An 18,182-nucleotide genomic window follows, 5' to 3' on the forward strand; every position below is an offset into this window, starting at 1 on the left:
CACACCTCGCATTTTGCCGTCGTTGTGTCATGAAAAATGCATATGTATAATTGAATGGAGCACTCTCTCTCTCTTTTCTTCCATATTGACATCTATATAATACATGGCCTATTGCTTTTTTTTTTTTCTTTCCCTTTTCCAAAGAGAATCTAACATGCCATCTCCGACACCACCCAACTTCCCCCCTCTTCTCTCTCTCTCATCATTTCCCCTTCTCCACGCCCCCCCCCTCTTCTATCTCCTTCCTCTTCCGCTCCACCTCCTCGTTCCTCTTCCTTTCCATCTCCTCCCCCCTCTCCCTCCTCGCCTCCTCCCTCTCCTCATCCTCATACCTCCTCGCCTCCCTCTCCGCCATCAACCTAACATCCTTCCTCGTGACCTTCCCCATGACGAAATTGATGGTGCGGCCGTACTTGACGATGACGAGCGAGCGGACCCTCTTCATGGGGTTGAGCTGGTCGAAGCGGCCGCCGGGGCCGAACATGCGGGCGCCCTGGGAGGACGCGAAGACGTGGGCGACGGCCCAGCGCTCGAAGGGGCGGCGGGCGAAGTGCTTGGACGGGATGTCGGTTTCGGGGGCGGCGGCGGCGGCGAGGGGGTCGAGGGGCGTGTTGTTGTGGACGTTGGCGGTGGGTGCGTACTCGGCGTCGGCGGCGAGGAGGTGGTCGGGGGGCGCGGGGAGGGTGAGGGTGAAGGCGTGTTTGCCGTTGATTTGGACGGTGGTGGTGAGGGTGCGGTTGGAGAGGGCGGCGATGAGGTCGTCGCTGTACGAGGGGAAGGGGGCGTCGAAGATGCTGGGGATGGCGGTGGGTGGGGGGGTGGGGATGGCGGGCGCGGGCGTGCCGTTGTGGGACGACAGGCTGGAGGACCATGCGGCTTGCTCGGTGGCGGTGGAGCGGTGGAGCGTCTCCCAGCACTCTTCGGCGAAGGCGGGGCAGATGGGGGCGAGCATGGTGAGCAGGCCCTTGACGCCGCGGTTGTAGGCTTGGTTGAAGTAGATCTGGGCGCCGGGGACGGCGAGGGTGTCGTCCATGAGGGCTTTGGCGTGCAGGTCGTCGAGGGTGTTGGTCAGTTTGGTGAGGTCGGAGACGACGGTGTTGAGCGAGTAGGTCGAGGACAGCGAGGTGGTGACGGATTTGATCGTCTGGTGCAGGGCCAGGGTGATGTCGTCGGCGATGACAACGTCCTTGAGCTTTTGGTTGTAGTAATGCTCGGGCATCTTCGAGTTGGCGGCCCAGTTGGTGACGCGCCAGACGCGCTGCAGCCATCGCTGGATTCCCGTGATTTTACTCTCGTCCCATTCGAGGACTTCGCTGACGGGCGCTTGGAAGAGCATGTGTGCACGCGTCGTGTCGGCGCCGTACTTGGCAATGCATTCACCCGGATCCACTCCGTTGTACTTGCTTTTGGACATCTTCTCATAGCTGACCCCGGCAGGTTTGCCTGTCTCCTTGATGATTGGTTTGGAAGGGTCCGACTGATCAACTTCCTCGGGCTTGAGGAACCGGCCAGTTTTCGGGTCAGTGTAAGTTTTGCCGTGCACCATGCCCTGCGTAATGAGATTCCTGAAGGGCTCGCCCTTGTTGTCCGGTCCCCCGCCACTACGCCAGAGTTTAGTAGTAGAGAGGAACTTGGAGATGAAGCGCGCGTAGAGGAGGTGGAGAATGGCATGCTCAACACCACCGACGTAAATGTCCACAGGAAGGCGGCCTTCCGCGACTCTGGGCCTGACGAGCGCCTGCTCGATGTGTGGATCAGCGAAGCGGAAGAAGTACCAGGAAGAATCCATGAACGTATCCATCGTGTCTGTCTCGCGAGTAGCCGGGCTCTTGCACTTCGGGCAAGTAGTGTTTACGAATTCAGGAATATCGGCCAACGGGTTACCGCCTTTACCAAGCATCTGCCCGGACTTCAACTTGGGCAGTTCAACCGGGAGGGATAATTCCGGCACAGGAACGGCCCCACAAGAGTTGCAGTGGATAATCGGGATCGGAGTTCCCCAATACCGCTGACGGCTGATCAGCCAGTCGCGGAGACGCCAATTGTCCACATGCTCAGCATTGTACCCTTTACCGGCTAGATCCGAGACGATCTGGTTGATGGCGGTGTCCGAGTCCAGGCCTTTGAAAGGACCGCATGCACTGGTGAGCTTGCCTTTGTGGACAAACGCCCCTCCCTGTTTAGCAGAATCGGCACCATCAGGAGTCACCACGGTAATGATCGGCTCGCGACCCCGGTTCTTCTTCCAAAAAGCGAGGTCACGATAATCATGGCCAGGCACACCCATGACCGCGCCCGATCCATAGTCATCCAGGACATAGGGAGCTACGTAGACGGGCAGCTGGTTCTGAACCTGGGTGTCGGGCGTGGCGAATGCGGATGCCGGGTTGATGGCGTACACTCCAGGGAGAAGATAGCCATCCTTGGAATCCAGGGGCAATCTATTGGCCTTGTCCAAGAAAGTCCTCAGAAACAGGTTCGTCTTCGCCAATTCCAGTACCAGGGGATGTTTGAGGGAAAGGGCGATGTATTGAACACCAAATAGGGTATCGGCACGGGTTGTGAAGACTTCGACATTGCCAAGGGACTTGGACTCGGGAGAACTCTCAATCTGGAAGTGGAGCTTGGATCCTCTGGACTTTCCGATCCAATTCCTTTGCATGGACAGCACACGTTCCGGCCAGCGATTGTCCTTGGCCAAAAGGTCGAGATCGTTGAGGAGATGCTCCTTGAAGTCGGTAATGCGGAGGAACCATTGCTTGAGATTGAGGCGCTCAACCTTGGCGCCAGACCTCCAGGAGGTGCCGTCGGCGTTGACCTGCTCATTGGCGAGGACGGTTTTCTCGACGGGATCCCAATTGACGAGAGACTCTGCCTGGTATGCTAGACCACGTCTGTGCAGGAGGAGGAAGAGGCGTTGTGTTTGCTTGTAAAAGGAAGGATCACAGGTCATGAATTCCTGTCGGACAGTCAATGGCATTAGCTACGTATGGACGACGCTGGGCCGGGCCCCGACGTACCCTATCCCAGTCCCACCGGCCGTTCATGGCCTCCAGCTGCTCCTTCATCTTGGCGATGTTGGACACAGTCCACTCGGCGGGATCGACTCCTCGCTCGATAGCGGCATTCTCAGCAGGCAGACCGAACGAGTCCCAGCCCATTGGGTGTAGTACATCGTAGCCTTGCATGTGCTTGAAGCGGGCGAGCACGTCGGAGATGGTGTAGACGCGGAGATGGCCGAGGTGGAGAATGCCGGACGGGTACGGGAACATGGGGAGAACATAGGCCTTCTCGCGGTCAGTAGGCTTGGAGTCCCGGGAGCGGGCAGCGGCAGCGTCAGCCCATCGCTGGCGCCATTTCGCGTCAATGGCGCGGAAGTCGAGGCGGTCAGGCTGGGTGAAGGCGGAGCGGCGGAAGACATGGCGGGCGTTCAGCGGCGGCAGCAGCGCGGCGGGGCGGCGCAGGCCGACGACCAGAGCATTGAGGCCGTTCATCTGCTGTGAGCGGCGGCGCACATCAGCGGCGGAGCATGAGCATGATGCGCGTGGGGATCGATCTTGGGGCGCGGCGGGCAAAAAGTTCTGGGCGGGTCAAGCCTTGGGCGCGGCTTGGCTCGCGCGCTAGTCTGAGCTTCGGCGCGTCAGTCAATCTCCAGTCTCCCCTGCGCCAAGTCCACCACCTGCGACCTGCCATCCCCGCGACTTTTCTCTCCCTCGACCGGCATGGCGTGCTGTCGTCTGCCTCGCAGCTAGCCCTCCCTCTCCCACCACGCCTCACGCCCGCCATGTCTCGCTCCGTCGGCGGCTATGCCAACCTGTCCACCCGCGAGCCGCTCCGCGACTCGCTCGAGCTGGCCTCCCTTGCCTCTTCGTCGCAACCCTCGCGCCGCACGTCGCTGTCCTCCGACTCGGGCGCCGCCTCCTCGCGCCGCCTGTCGCTGGACGAAGAGGACCCTCTCAACGAGCAGAACCCCGCCGGCCTGGGCCGCCATGGCCGCTCCTACTCGGTCTCGTCCGCCTTCGACTTCGCTACCAACCTCTTCCCGCTGTCCACCACCGCCGGCGGATACACTGCCCTGGGCGCGCCCGACACCGCCGACTTCGAGTCTGCCAACGCCCGCCACGGCGGCTCGCTGGAGAAACACAAGTCGCTCACCTACCTGAACGGCCTGTCGCTGGTCATTGGCCTGATCATCGGCTCCGGCATCTTCTCGTCGCCCAGCCAGGTCAATGCGAACGCCGGGTCGCCAGGGGCTGCGCTCATAATCTGGGTGGTTGCGGGTGTGCTGGCCTGGACCGGCGCCGCGAGTTATGCAGAGCTGGGAGGCGCCATCCCGCTGAATGGCGGTGCCCAGGTCTACTTGTCCAAGATTTTCGGAGAATGGGCCGGCTTCCTGTTCACCTGGTGCGCCGTCATGGTCCTGAAGCCCGGCTCGGCCGCCATCATCGCCATCATCTTCGGCGAGTACTGCGTGCGCGCCGTCATTGGGCCCGACGCCATGGAGATCAGCTTCTGGCTCAACAAGGGCGTTGCGCTCGGGGGCCTGATCCTCGTGACCTTCCTCAATTGCGTTTCCACCAAGCTCGGCACCCGGAGCGCCGACTTTTTCATGTTCCTCAAGTTCGTTGCCCTGATTGGCGTCACAATCACTGGCATTGTCGTCGCGGCCACAGGCTGGTCGTGGAAGGGAGACGCAAGCACCGAGTGGAAGACCAAGAGCTGGTTTGAAGGAACAAACGACAACATCTCCAACCTGGCCGTTGCTCTGTACGCCGGGCTGTGGGCCTTTGACGGCTGGGATAATGTACGTCTGCCCCCAACAACGCTGCCTCTTTGCTAATGGACGGCAGGTTAATTATGTAACGGGGGAATTCGTGAATCCCACTCGTGACCTCCCGCGAGTGATCCACAGCTCGCTGCCCCTTGTCATTCTCAGCTACCTCCTCGCAAACGTCGCGTACTTCCTCGTCCTCCCGTCGTCGACGATAGAATCCAGCAACACAGTGGCCGTGGCATTCGGTTCCCAGGTGCTTGGACCGATTGGATCTCTCATCCTTGCCCTTGCCGTGGGCGGCAGCTGTTTTGGAGCGCTGAATGCAACGACCTTCACCAGCGGCCGACTGGTGTATGCAGCGGGCAAGGAAGGGTACCTGCCTGAATTGTTCGGCAGGATTGGGGTTGGAAAGCGGACTGCTGTGCGGCTCGGGAGCCGGGGAGGGCGGCAGCCTGGACGGTTTGTCCGCATGATTTCTGACGACGTTGGCATGTTCTTCACGCCCATCAACGCCATGATGCTGAATGCCGGGCTCACGGCCGTCTACATCATCATTGGCGAGTTCAACACGCTGGTCACGTTCTACGGTGTTGCGGGCTACACCTTCTACTTCTTCACTGTCTTGGGCCTCATTGTGTTGAGAGTCAGGGAGCCGGAGCTGGAGAGGCCGTACAAGACTTGGATCACGACGCCTACGATTTTCTGCTGCGTGAGTCTGTTCCTTGTAAGCAGGGCGGTCATTGCAGAGCCTGTCCAGACATTGATTGTGCTGGCTTTCATTGTGGCCGGGTTGCCTCTGTACTGGTGGAGGATAGGAAGCAAGAAGGGCAAGGAACGCGGAGAAAAGGGAGGATGGAAGTTCTGGAAACGGTGGACTTCGTCGTAATTCCGCAATAATGTTTCGAAATGAATCAGGACTTGAATGCAGATCGCACGAACAATTTCATGGAGTGAAGATCTTCAGGCTGGGTCATGTGATGGCGGGTGTCCAGACGCGTCGCGACGCGTCAACCCGAAACTTCGACGTCAGGCGGGGCCACCCCACAACTTCTCCGCCATGGATCTCCTGGCCTGGGCGGGCGACATTGAACTCTCAAATGGGCGCAGTGCTACGGGTAGATAGCCCCATCATGTCCGACTATTCGCGCTGACCGGCCGTCGCAGGTGTCCAGCTCGTTGCAACACGCGCCGTAGAGCCGATCCTGCAGCACGCCTCTCTCCATTTCTTGGCCTGCGTCGACATCGCACGCATCCCGCTTTACCTGGCCATCGCCCGCCCATTCGACGTCTACGCCGACAATGACGCCACCGAAGACTGGTTCAGCGCCCTCCTTCTCAGCGCCGGCCATGCAGCCGCCAAAGATTCCGACCTGCCGTGGTGGCAGCACGCCTCCACCGCCCAGTCACCCATCGGCATCCTGGTAGAAGTCCGCGGATCAGCTCCGACCACCACCACCACCAGTAGCAGCCCGCCCCTCACAGAATTACTATTCTACGCCACATCATCCCCACCCCCCACCACATCATCATCACCACCACCATCGCCCTCCTCCTCCTCCTCCCTCGTCCTCCGCGCCCTCCCCCTCTCCTCCGCCCTCCTGCAAAACCACAACACAACCACCCCACCCACATCCCCCAGCCGAGTCGTCCCAGACACCGACGACGACCGCACCGCCCTGCCGAGGGGCGAATTCCGCCCCCTTTCCTGGCACCCGCCATTATTTACTACCACCAACGACCGCAAACGCGCCTCCGTCTCCTCCCTCTTCGACGCCGCGACCGAGCGCCGCAAGCGCGCGCGTCGCCACGGCGGCGAGAGCGTCGCTGCGGCGGCCGCGGGGTCGGGTGTCGGCGGCGGTGGCGGCGGAGCCCCACACGGACCGTCGTCGGCGGCGTCGGCGTCGGGTGGTGGTGGTGGGAGGCCGTTGTCGCGGTCGCCGAGTGTGAGTGTTGGTGTTGGTGTTGGTGCTGTTGGGGTGTCGGAGGGTGCGGGTGTGGGGAAGAGGACGTCGAGTTTGGGGAGGGTGGTGGTGGGGGTGGGGGATGTGGATGGTCAGGGTGGTGTTGAGGCGAGGAATAAGGATGTCATCTCGAGGCTGGTCATGGCGGGGATGCGCATGTATGGCCTGCAGCAGCAGAGGAAGAAGGGGGCCGCCGCTGTGCGGAAGGCGTCGGTGGCGTCGGCGTCGGATGTTGCGGCTGGACTGGGGGATGGGGCGGGCGTGGATGGCGGCGATGCCGCGAGGGATGAGGAGTATAAGCTTGTGTATCATCAGGTGTATCGCGGGACGGTCTTCGCGATGGTAAGTACACTTTTTCTCGTCTCTGCCGCCGTTCTGACGATGTTGATTGTGCCTTGCTTTGAGGGCTTCGCTGACGGTGGCAGCGCAACCATATTACTACCGAGCCTCTTACCTTATACATGGATCAGCTGCGCGAAACGGTGGACAAGCTGCTCGCAATATTCTGTACCGATCCGCTTGCGGCATCGGTCGACCAGCCGTCGTCGAGCGTTATGGCCACATCGGTGCCACAACAGCATCCATTCGGCACGCCTACTGGCGGGACTGAGACAAGTCCGTTCGGGCAGAGAACGGAATACTTTGAAGGTGCGAAGAGAGAGGCTGGTGCGAGAAGAGTGCATACGCCGGGGACGAGAAGGCAGGCTGGCTGAGTGAAAGAAGGGCTGGAGGTTCTGTGAAAAGATTGGCAGCAGGATATTGTTGATGAGAATCCTCTGTCCTCCTCGATGTCGTCTAATATTTCTAATGGTGCAATTGGCAGTATGCTGTTGTAGCCAGTAGGCTAGAAACGGATCGCCGTTATCAGGTTGTTTGCCCACATGTGATGCTGATGAGCGGCCAGCCAATTTCAAGAAAATCTATGACCACTGCCTCTACAGAGATACACGAAACATTTGAGGCGGCTTGTAACAGATGCTCCATGCCCACTCTTACATAGCCACACTCAATCCCCGTCAGTCATGTTTCAACATGCCGCTCATGCAATCAATGATCCAGTTATATCCCGAAGCTATTCCGCAAGCCGGTTCCTGACAGAAGACTGGTTCGAGCCAGAAATTACACTTTCACTTCACGTCCAAGCATATTAACAGGAACAACAATGATAACGATAAATTGCATACCCGAAACCTGAACAATGTCGGACAACGTAGTAGGAGAGAAATCAAGCCTTCCCGCCGCTAAGTAAGAAAACTTATCTCGGCACCTTCCCAATTTTCATTCTTAGAGTTTCCATGGAGATAACAATCGCCGATCAAGAAAAACATGTTGCTTCCTTCAATCTCGATGTTTCGAGGTTTCTTTTCAGTAGGAGAAGAGTTCTCAACTTCGACCTCGCAGGTGGATACAAAACTGAAGGCTGGAGCTTTTCTGAGAACAAATGGACTCTCAGAGCCTCTTACATGCTTAACAATATCACCTTTCTGGATATCTTGAGGTCCCAGCCCTATCTTTGATCCTGCCGTTATGAACACCCGTCTTCCCGTCGTTTCCGGATATATGGAACGTAGCAACGTAGACTCAGAATTCGGATACTCGTGTAATGGCCCATACTTGTTGGTTACCTCTCTGATGATACGCTGTAGGTGCGGAAAGGAGCCTGCTTTTTTGTCTCGAAGTTGTAACTCAAGCCAAGGATATATCCGAAAGACCCCTGGAAGTTGTTCTTCACCCAGATGATGGAATGGAAGTAGTGGATTAGCACAAATTGTTCGAAGATAGTCCTCAGCCGTATAAGAACCTGTTTCACCAAATGTTCGTGCGCACTCCTCGAGAAAGTCCCAATCAGTGTCCAGTTCCGTCGCTCCCACGATGTTAAGAACTTCGCTCACTACATCGACCTGTTTGGTGGTTACACCGAGAAAACTTTGGTACTCTGCAACATTTCGGGTGTTTATTTCGACAGCGAACAGGGTAGGTTCCGAGTATGAATGCCGCACTGGAAGCTTGAGTGCCCTTGTATTGCCACTAAAAACCTTTTGGGAATCACCCCCTTGGCCACAAAGAATTTCTGAAGCATTCGCGGTCCGTAAGTCGTTAGGCAGCCGGTATTGGATAATCTTGAGAGGTTCTTTTCCTCGAGGGTAAGGATCGGATCTCCGAATCTTGTACCCAGTACGTCTCCCTTCAGAAACATACCAGTCTGGAATCCATGAAGGCAGAGATCGGTTGGTCTTATGGCTTCGATCCGATACGAGCAGTTCCAGGGCCCTAGTGTCTCTGATGAACATGACCGTAGCATCGCTGAAAACCTGCGCCTCATGCTTGCTGTAGTCCGCGAAGATATGGCCGGCCACTTCGTCGTTCGCAAGACCAAGCAGCGCATACAGCTTGTCTCTTGGATCTGAAGATTTTCTTTGTCCAAAATTCTCGATCAGTGACAACAACTTCCATGAGGATGATTTTGATTGATAGCGTATGCGGCAGCTATCGATGGTCGATACCTCGTTCATAAATCCTGCAAGCACAATTTTGTTCCGTCGAGGTAATCCAGGGACATTTCTGCAGCAACCTTCTGGGTGAAAGCGATAACATCTGACCGCAAGACCGATTCTGTGCCATGGTATTCGCATCATCCCGTAAATGACACCAACCCTGGATGGAACCACAACTTCTTGAACGGTCCAAATCCGCTTCCACCAAGGCAAGTTCAAGAGCATCCTCATCTCCTCAAAGAGCTCATCATTGTGGTGCAATCCCGGCAACTGATCAAGGTGGGTGTCATCATCTCGGGCAAGGATCCCCAGGAAAGCGAACATGTCTTGAACGACATTGGGTGTTTCCGGTTCAAATTTCGCATTTCCACTGGCCATAGCGGTTGAATGTTTCGCCACAAAGGCGTCGAGAACCGCTGCGTTTGCTGTGATGTCCACGGGGGTGGTACTGTATTTGTCTTTCTGGGAGGAACGCCAGCCTCGTGGCTCTCCCAGATAGACAAGGACTTCCTCTGCGTTTTCGTAGATGTCGCGCATCATTTGGACCTGAGAGCCCCTCTCGCTGAAGTCCTCCTGGTTGATAGAAAGGGCATCGATCCATAAAGTGACAATGCGGTCCCGTTCACGGAGTCGCCTGAGCGCTCGCGCAAGGTTCTTCGTGACGTTGTGCTGATAACCTTCAAGGGATATGGACTCCGGATTTCTTGTTGAACCCCAAACGTAGGAAAGAGCTTTGTAGCCTCCGCTGGAGATTTTGATAGGGTAAATTTGACAGACAATCTTTTCTTTGTAGGCTCCTGGAAGAAGCTCCACGACTCGGGTCTGGTGGTGATCAAGACATTGGTAGTATGGTCTGTCCATGGTGTGGTTCGTCCCATGGAGAGAATCGTGGAAAACAGCCCTATGTCTGGGGGAAACGTGAGAGTTGTGAGAAGACAGACGCCTCCCTTCAAGAACCTTTAGAGATCCAGCCTTGCTCCGCCACATACTGTTGCCTAAAGCTGTTGCGCCATGCAGGAATAAGCCTCGCATAGACGTGGTACGATATGATTGGGTTAGTGTGAACGGAAAAGAAACAGCCTCGCCCAACCCTTGCTGGTTACACAGCAGATCGGCTTGGCGAATATCTGACCAGTACAGCAACTTCGCTACCCCACTTTCATGTGTCAATAGCGCCAAAGCGGTGGTGGAGGTCGAGGAGTCTTCTGGTACAGGAAAGGGAGCGAGAGTTTTGGGAGCGCAGAGGACCTTCCGATGAAATGGTATCAACGCGATTCTAGGATCCAGAGCAAACATCAGCTCCAGAACAGTCTAGATCTCCCTGAAAAATTAACAGCACGTCAGTACCACCGCACCAAGCGCACCCGTACCGCCACAAGCAAAACCGTCGACACCACGGTTGACGCTACGGATTTGCCAGGTGCAGACTGCATTATCCAGTCTAGTTAAGCGACGAGAGAAACAAAAACATTACATAGTAGCTTATCACCAGAGGCCGAGGCGGCGACCACCTGGCCGGAGGCAGAAATGGCGGCTGCAGCGATGTCGGCCAGCGGCGCAACGATCGCGAAGTCGACACCAAGCGCGCTGGCGCGACCGGGGATCAGCCTGGGCGCCGATGACCACAACTAGCAGTAAAGCAAGAAGGATGGCCATATCGGCTGCAAAGATCGTGAGCGAGGCGGATGACATGATGCGGTGCGTCCGGTGGGCGTAAAGGTGCGTGGATGGATCTGGAGGTCGCGACGAGAGAGAGCGTGCCGCGCTGCAGCTCAGTCTGTAGCCCAACGTAGTTAGCACGCTTCTTTGGCTGCGCCTATTCACCACGGGGAGATACCCATCTTTGACAGGTTTCATTCGATACGGAAAGACCCAAGGGAACAACGAGCAGGGAGGTCATTGTCGAAAGGCGCAACGCCATAGACAGATGGAAGAAGTTGGATCGTAATCAGTCAAGATGCCATCTTGACAGAGATACTTAGAGCCGTCAGCCGTCCGCTCTTACCCCGTTTCTCGAGCAGAAGGACGATTGACTTACTTGGTGTTGATATGCAGATATAAACGATGTCGTGTGGTTTGCTGCCACTGCTGCTATGACTGTTACAGGCTACGCCGCTAGTGACCAAGCTGCTACTCGCCAAACCTTATGTAACTCGGGAGTGAAGGGGCGGTGGCGGGGCCGGGTGGTAAGTGGTTGTCGCAGGCGAAGGCGAACCAACAAGCGAGAATTAGCCGTGGTGTTGACCAAGGCGGACTCGCCCCGATGCTTCCTGTCCGTTCACGTCTGCCTTTTCAAGTTTTCCGTTGACCACCGGTCTCGACGCGTTTCTCCAACCGCCAAAGTTCCAACACTTCCATCGTCGGATCTCAGCCTCCATTCATCACCCGCAGTTGGCATTAGCGAGCGGCAATGGCGTGGGATCCGGGCAAGCTTCCAGGGCCCTCCAGGCTCAAGAAGAAGGCACAGCCAAACAGTCCGCTGGATTTGGGTCCACCTATCCCGACACCTAGGTCCATCGCAAACGACCCGACCAAGGCCACCGCCCCCGACGACCCCAAGATCAACCCTGCGCCTTTCCTGCTATCGTACAAAGACGTTCAGACCTGCTCCGCCGAGTTCCACCACAGCCCCGCGAGTACCGCTGAGGCATATGCGATTGCGTCCAGCAACAACATTCGCCACTGTGTCTGTCCGATTTGCGCCGCACTCATTGCTGCCCAGGTGGTCTGCCATTATGCCACCCTGCGTCACAGCAAAGATGAGGCTGCTGCTCACCACAAGTACGGCCCCAAATCCATTCTGCTGAAAGGGGAACTCAAACAGGCTTTGAAATCTCTCGAGATAGTTGAGGCAGATGTCAGGACGCAACAGCTAAAGTTCTACGAGAATCTCGGTCTATCTGGTTCTGAGAAGAAAGACGAGGATGGGATATTTTATTCGAGCATCGTGGGATGGAACAACGTTTCATGCATGAGGGGAGACCACCTTCCTCTGTCCTTGCGTAATAATGATTGGAAGGAGCATTATTCCAAGCGCACCGAAGGCTCCTTTGGTCGCAGTAAGGAGACGTATATGCCCTTGGCTCCTCCTCCCCATGGTCATAGACCTTCCATGCCCCTCGACACAAGCGGCTACAGATTGGAGCACTGCAGTTTCTACCACAAGGACCAGGAGACGAACAAGAAGGAAGATAATTGCGACTGTAAGAAGCGCAAGAGGCCCTCAAAGCGGGTCGACAACGGATACTACAACGACGACGAGCCCGCCCCTCGGCCGCCCCAGCCGGCCGCTCCAATCGCTGCCGCGCTCTTGGTTGCGGCGCTGACGTTCGGCACCAGGGCTCCGCTGGCATCTCCGCGCAGCGACAAGGATCCCCAATACCTCGAGCTCTCTGACTGCTTTCACGAGCTCCCCGAAGCTCCTATAATCCGCTGCACTTACATCGAGGACTTGATCATTGCCTACGCACCGCACGCTGGTATGTGCTTGCCCTGCGCCAGGCTTGCTTCCGCCAACTGTGCCCTCTTTGCTGCGGTACAGGCCATGCACGAGGCAAGCCAGGCCGGATACAGTACGCGGTCCCAAGTTGTAAGTCTTCACACTACGTTCATGCAGGCGGCGGAGCTTGTCAAGTGGCGCTTGGAGGCTCGCACCATCATCCTCGAGTCTGGTGAGCCGGTTGACTATTTGATCTGCGACACGCTTGAGAAGGCAATTGCGTACGGTACACCTGATATTGCGCATTGACAGCTTGGCTTCTTGGATGGGCAGACACCTGGTGGGCTGGCAAGGACTTGCTGGATAGATGCTGGAAAATCGGACGACGGTGGGACAAAAAGGGTTATTTCCCAGCAAGATATCTTGAGTGCGACTGTTACGTACGGCTATAATGCTGTATGTGGGAGGGACTAGCATCTGCAAATAGAGTAACAATGGAAGTGTAGCGGTAGTGGTGCCTTCAATGGAGGCATTTCGCGCGCGAATGTCCAACGAGCGAGACAACGTACGGTGGTGTCATACCTACGAAACCTGTAAATCTGAGTGACACTTGATAGGCCTCCTCAGAATTTCCCATTTTGGCCCGCCCAAGTGCGCCCAGGGCCGCGAGACTGCGAAGTGTTTCCGCCGCCCGCCCGCTCGCTCGCTCTCGATCCACGTCCTCGACTCCGCCCATCACCGCCGACGCCGCCGCGCAAGACCTCCCACAAACCCGCTTAGCCTGCACCAAACCCGGTCCTACAACCCCAAAGATGGCCGGCCCCTACCAGCCCGAGCGCGCTCAAGTCCCGAGCCCGCCTCCGTTTTCGCCAGACCCAGCGTCCGCTCATGAACACGACGCCGCCAACCACAACGACAACAACAACAACCACACCACGCCCGGCGCCGGCCCTGCCCCTGCCCCTCTTCCTCCACCCATCCCTCCACGCAACCCCCTCCGCCTGCAGCACCAGCACCAGCGCCAGCGCCAGCTCCCCAACAACAACAACAACAACAGCAACAACGGTGCTGCTGCTGCTGCTCAGCACATGTCCGCCGCCCCCTCGACGCCCATCACGGCCGCCATCGCCGCCGCCACCGCGCCCGCTTTCCGGCAACAGGAGGCCGAGGACACCGTGTTTTCCGCGCTCGCCACCGCCGCGCTCGCTGCTAGAGAGGAGGAGGCTGCCCGTGCCCGTGCCCGTGCCGCCGACGAGAAGGGCGAGGGCGCTGACGAGGGCGCTGACGAGGACGAGGACGAGGACGACAACAGGGACAAGAACAAGAACGAGAACAGGAACAGGAACAGGGGCGCCGACAAGGACGAGGACGACGACAACAAGAACAAGTACAAGAACAAAAACAGGGACGCCACCAACAGCGACGCCTATCCCAACTCCAGCTCCAGCTCCAGCTCCGCCGCCGCCGCCGCCGCCGCCTCTCCCGTCATCGCGTCATCCGCGGCCGCGTCCGCCGACAACAACAACAACCCCACCGCCCCCCGCGCGGCCTCCAGCTCAGCCTCCGCACCCACCATGCCCGGCCACCGCCGCCGCCGCCGCCACCCCAAGCTCCCCAGCATGTTCGACCGCATCCAGGAGCACGGCCTGCGGCTGAGCGCCGAGGCTTTCGCGCCTCCGCCTCTTCCGCCTTTTCTTTGTCCGGTTGCTACCGTTGCTGCTGGTGGTGGCGTTCCTGGTGGTGGCATGACCGGACCGGCTCAGGGCCAGCAGCAGGGCCAGCAGCAGTCACCCGCGGTCCATGCTATTGCTGTTGCTGCTGTTAAGCGTGGTTGTTACTACGGCGCCGGTGAGGAGGGGGGATACCTGGTCGCGTATGTGAAGGCGGCGAAGGTGGCGGGGTGGTTGGTTGGGTTGCCGGGGGTGGGGGAGATGGAGGGGGTTCGGGAGGTGGATGGGTAGGTCGGTGGGGGAGGGCTGGGGCGCTGCTGCTGCTGCTGCTGCTGCTCTCTATCTCTTTCTCTGCTGGGTGTTGCACCGCGTAAGGTAACTAGCCGGGGCTTACCTCAAAGGTACTAATACAAGGAAGGACATGGTTCAGGTCCAGGACGCGTGTGGTGACAAACATGGTGGTGAATGAGCTTATGTGATGCCAAACAGACGTGATGCAAGTATGTGTGTGGGGCTTAGTGGCTCTATGCTGCTTTGTTCGCTACAATCGCTGGAGTGTTGAGGCTACTTCATGGCCCGTCTACAACAATCCCATAATTGCTCGTCTTCTCTGCTATGTGTTCGTTGCTTGGCTGATCATGTCGTTCGCAACTGCGACTCGATCATCTGTCACAGAGAGCACAATGGCGTATGCTGGTTAACGACATCACTGTGTTGTGTCTACATCTGGCACAGTGACATGCAGAAACCTGGTCTTCGTAGTTCCTCTAAGGATCGTGCAGATATCTAGGTCCTCGAGAGTGGCTTCGTGGAGCAATCTCTGTAGGCAACTAGCATACAAAGACCGTCTTGCACTTGGGTTCTGGTATAGGTCCTAAACAGGACATGTGTCGGCATGGTCATCAGACTGCTGCGTGACTTCACGAGGGAATCAGCCACTTTGCGAGTCAAACGCAATTGAGTCACAAAAAAGCCGCGTTGTGAAGCCAACTCAGTACGAGTGAGCGAGTAAATCGACCAGCAGAGGGCACAAACGCAAGCATAACATCTCATTGTTCCATTGATCAGAAAAGAAAATATAGATTTGTGTGCTAACTCCCCGCCATTTCAAGCGTGCGATCTCGTCGCCATACGGCGTCAAGAATCGCATGGTACAGTTTTCGCTCGAACAATTTTCGTATCCAGGGAGAGAAGTCCGTCTTTCTCTGAGAGCAGGGTTGAAAGAAAGCCGTGGGCGGCGGCATCGGACTCCCACATAGAAATAGAGGCAACCGGCCCTCTTGTCCCCACCAGCAGAAGACCCTGGGTTTGGACCAACACATTTCTGCTCGAAGGCCCGTCGGCCTCCTGACTGGTGGGCTGATAGCACGAAAAGGTAACGCGGCGCGTGTGCCTTTGTTCGATCTTGGACAGGTTACTACACTCTCAAGATAGGAAGCCACCCACGGAACCGCGTACGGAAGAGCTAGGCGCGGTTCACTTGTGAGCTCCCAATATGGGTTAACATGGTCCGACGAAACTTTGTGACTGTGGCCCCGGAGGGTGGAGGGATTGATACGGCGGATCGGGGGACAAACGTGGTGAAGGCACTGCGAGGAAGAGGTGCGAGGTATGCGCGCGGGCTGCAAGGAAGCCCTGCTTTCGTTGCAAGGCTTCGAGGGGTGGCCTGTCTGCGATTCGGTCTCCAACGGACGATTCGGATGAAAATTGCGGCTGGTGGCCCTGAACTCACGTTCGCTTTTCGGGAAAACATGAGCGTGTTCAACACTGCAGGATCACGAACGAAGGGAACAAAGACAAAGAGGATAAATTGTCAGAAAAAATGTCTGCGAGGCTAGTGTTCTTCCGTGCGACGGCGTAGTGGATGGGAGCTTGGGCTTTCTACGGGATACTACACATTTCACCCAACGTTACGCCCCCACGGACAGAACCCCCTACAGAGACTCCTGGAAATCTCCCGACATTTCTGTCTGACAGAGGTCGAGTCTGCAGAGGTAGCTCGCATGTTGATCTTGGACGGCGAAGACAGCGACACGTCATGGGTAAGGGCGTGCGCTCAGTTTCGCCGTCCGTAGCGTGTGGTAAAACCACTTGTTTGTTTGAGATTGACCTGAGAGCTGTAAGTTGTGTACTTGCCGTAAGTTGGAAAGGGGCTTAGCTGTTTCGATGATTCGATGATGAAGAAGAAAAGAGGAAGAGGTTTTGGAGCAGAGGAAGAGGTCCTTATATAGGGCCCGGAGCTAGCGATCGCTTAAGGGTCCTCGTGCTGGCCATGGAGGCGTTGCCCGGGCACCCGTCACCTGCGCCCCACCGGACCTGCTGGAATGGGAAGGAACTGGGGGGGCTGCGGCCGTGCGGGGTGTCTGCCTGCGCGCATGTGGGTCTCGTGCGCATGTGCGCGCTCAAATGGTGGCGATTTTGGTTCCACCTGTGAGTGCGAAATGGGGTCACAGGTGAGGAAGCAGAGGGACCGAAAACACGCGCCGGTCTGCTCATACCACCGCGATGTCTGAGTAGGCAAGCTCGGAGTGAAGGGCCTGCCCGCATGACTCTACGGCCAGCGCGGCTGCCCAGCCGAAGCGGTCACAAACTTGATGTTGCGGACGCTGAGCTGGAGTGAGGAAGCACAGCGGATGCTGCGCGCCGGGCTACTCATGCTGCAGCAACGCGTACGTAGGCAAGCTCGGAATCGCAAGCTACCCAGGCATCTCTCTGGACAGCTCGACTGTACGCGCTCAAGCGGTCGCGATTCCGCTTCTGCGGCGCCCTGCTCGAGTGAGGAAGCTGAGCAGAGGCCGCGCGCCGGCTTATTTACACCACAAGAACGCATACATAGGGAGACTCAGCGCGGCGGGCTGGCTTCACAACTCTGCGGCTTACTCGACTCTGTGGACTCAAGCTGTCGCAATCTTGAGTCGGCTCGCGCGAGGTTCACAGAAGTGAGGAAGCGGCGGCGGCACAGTGGCATCGCAGAATCTGCGCCCCTCGCTCACCACCGTAACTCAGACTCGCTATGCTCACACCTTTCTATCTTTGCTGTCGCTCACTGCCGTCATGGCTCCGTGCCCAAGGTCTGGGCTACTCTCAATGCTCCTCGACCGCTGGAGCTTTTGCCGTCGCGCTTCCAAGCGGCGGCGTGCCGCTCAACACCGTCAACATTGCCTGCTGCATTGGCGGTGCGACATCTCGATGCACCACATGCGTGAGGCGCTCAATCTATCCACCTTTCGGTATCCCGAGAGGAGTTCAAGGGCCAACGCTGACAATGCCATCCTCTACAGCACCAATACCGTCCAACAGCCACAGGAACAACTGTCAACAACATCCATGTCTCCTACTCCTTCATCCTCTCCACCACCACACCGCGATTGAGCGACGCGTTACCGCTGACGGCACCGTCATGACACTTCTCTCGACAGCCACATGAATGAGGACAGTAGAGACCAAGCGACCCCCGATGACCACATGCACGAGCGCTTCCTAGGAACACACACGGCCGACCTAAAAACAGAGCTGGACAGGTACGAACGCTTCCTTGATGAATCCTCACAACACCGCGACAGCGGCAGTGGTGGCGGTAATCGACAAACCACAATTCAATTTCATATGACTTTAGAAGGATCCCAATCTGACTTTCACGCGGCAGCGGACCCACCCACCGCACAAGCCGCCTTACCTCAACCCCTCCGTCTTTCGCGGCTCCCGCTGAAAATGATCCCATTGCTTCAACCTCGATTCCGAGTTCATCCAGCTCTCCCACACCAGGTTGCTTGATGCCACAACAACGCGTGCGCCCGCGTAGAAGACGGCCTGCGAACTGCGGCCAGGAAGCTGAATCGCAGA

The 18,182-nt window shown here is 57.4% G+C and overlaps 5 protein-coding genes across 5 annotated transcripts; 3 read left to right on the forward strand and 2 right to left on the reverse strand.

The window, feature by feature from the left end:
• Positions 1-202: 202 nt before the first annotated feature.
• On the reverse strand, positions 203-3,494 carry SLS55_001722 (uncharacterized protein; the record flags this gene model as incomplete). The annotated part of the gene is made up of 2 exons (XM_066773212.1): positions 203-2,959; positions 3,021-3,494. The coding sequence occupies 2 exons, from the start codon at positions 3,492-3,494 to the stop codon at positions 203-205; spliced, it is 3,231 nt and encodes a 1,076-aa protein (XP_066635779.1).
• A 290-nt stretch (positions 3,495-3,784) lies between these two features.
• Positions 3,785-5,660, forward strand: SLS55_001723 (uncharacterized protein; the record flags this gene model as incomplete). The annotated part of the gene is made up of 2 exons (XM_066773213.1): positions 3,785-4,804; positions 4,851-5,660. The coding sequence occupies 2 exons, from the start codon at positions 3,785-3,787 to the stop codon at positions 5,658-5,660; spliced, it is 1,830 nt and encodes a 609-aa protein (XP_066635780.1).
• Positions 5,661-8,356: 2,696 nt separating this feature from the next.
• Positions 8,357-10,091, reverse strand: SLS55_001724 (uncharacterized protein; the record flags this gene model as incomplete). The annotated part of the gene is made up of 2 exons (XM_066773214.1): positions 8,357-8,519; positions 8,563-10,091. 2 exons carry the CDS (start codon positions 10,089-10,091, stop codon positions 8,357-8,359), a joined length of 1,692 nt encoding a protein of 563 aa, XP_066635781.1.
• A 1,549-nt stretch (positions 10,092-11,640) lies between these two features.
• On the forward strand, positions 11,641-12,978 carry SLS55_001725 (uncharacterized protein; the record flags this gene model as incomplete). Its single annotated transcript, XM_066773215.1, has 1 exon — positions 11,641-12,978. The coding sequence occupies one exon, from the start codon at positions 11,641-11,643 to the stop codon at positions 12,976-12,978; it is 1,338 nt and encodes a 445-aa protein (XP_066635782.1).
• A 779-nt stretch (positions 12,979-13,757) lies between these two features.
• SLS55_001726 (uncharacterized protein) lies at positions 13,758-14,630 on the forward strand (the record flags this gene model as incomplete). The annotated part of the gene is made up of 1 exon (XM_066773216.1): positions 13,758-14,630. The coding sequence occupies one exon, from the start codon at positions 13,758-13,760 to the stop codon at positions 14,628-14,630; it is 873 nt and encodes a 290-aa protein (XP_066635783.1).
• Between the last annotated feature and the right edge of the window lie 3,552 nt (positions 14,631-18,182).

Source organism: Diplodia seriata (genome assembly GCF_021436955.1).
Source record: "Diplodia seriata strain FDS-637 chromosome Unknown scaffold_2, whole genome shotgun sequence".
NCBI lineage: Eukaryota > Fungi > Ascomycota > Dothideomycetes > Botryosphaeriales > Botryosphaeriaceae > Diplodia > Diplodia seriata.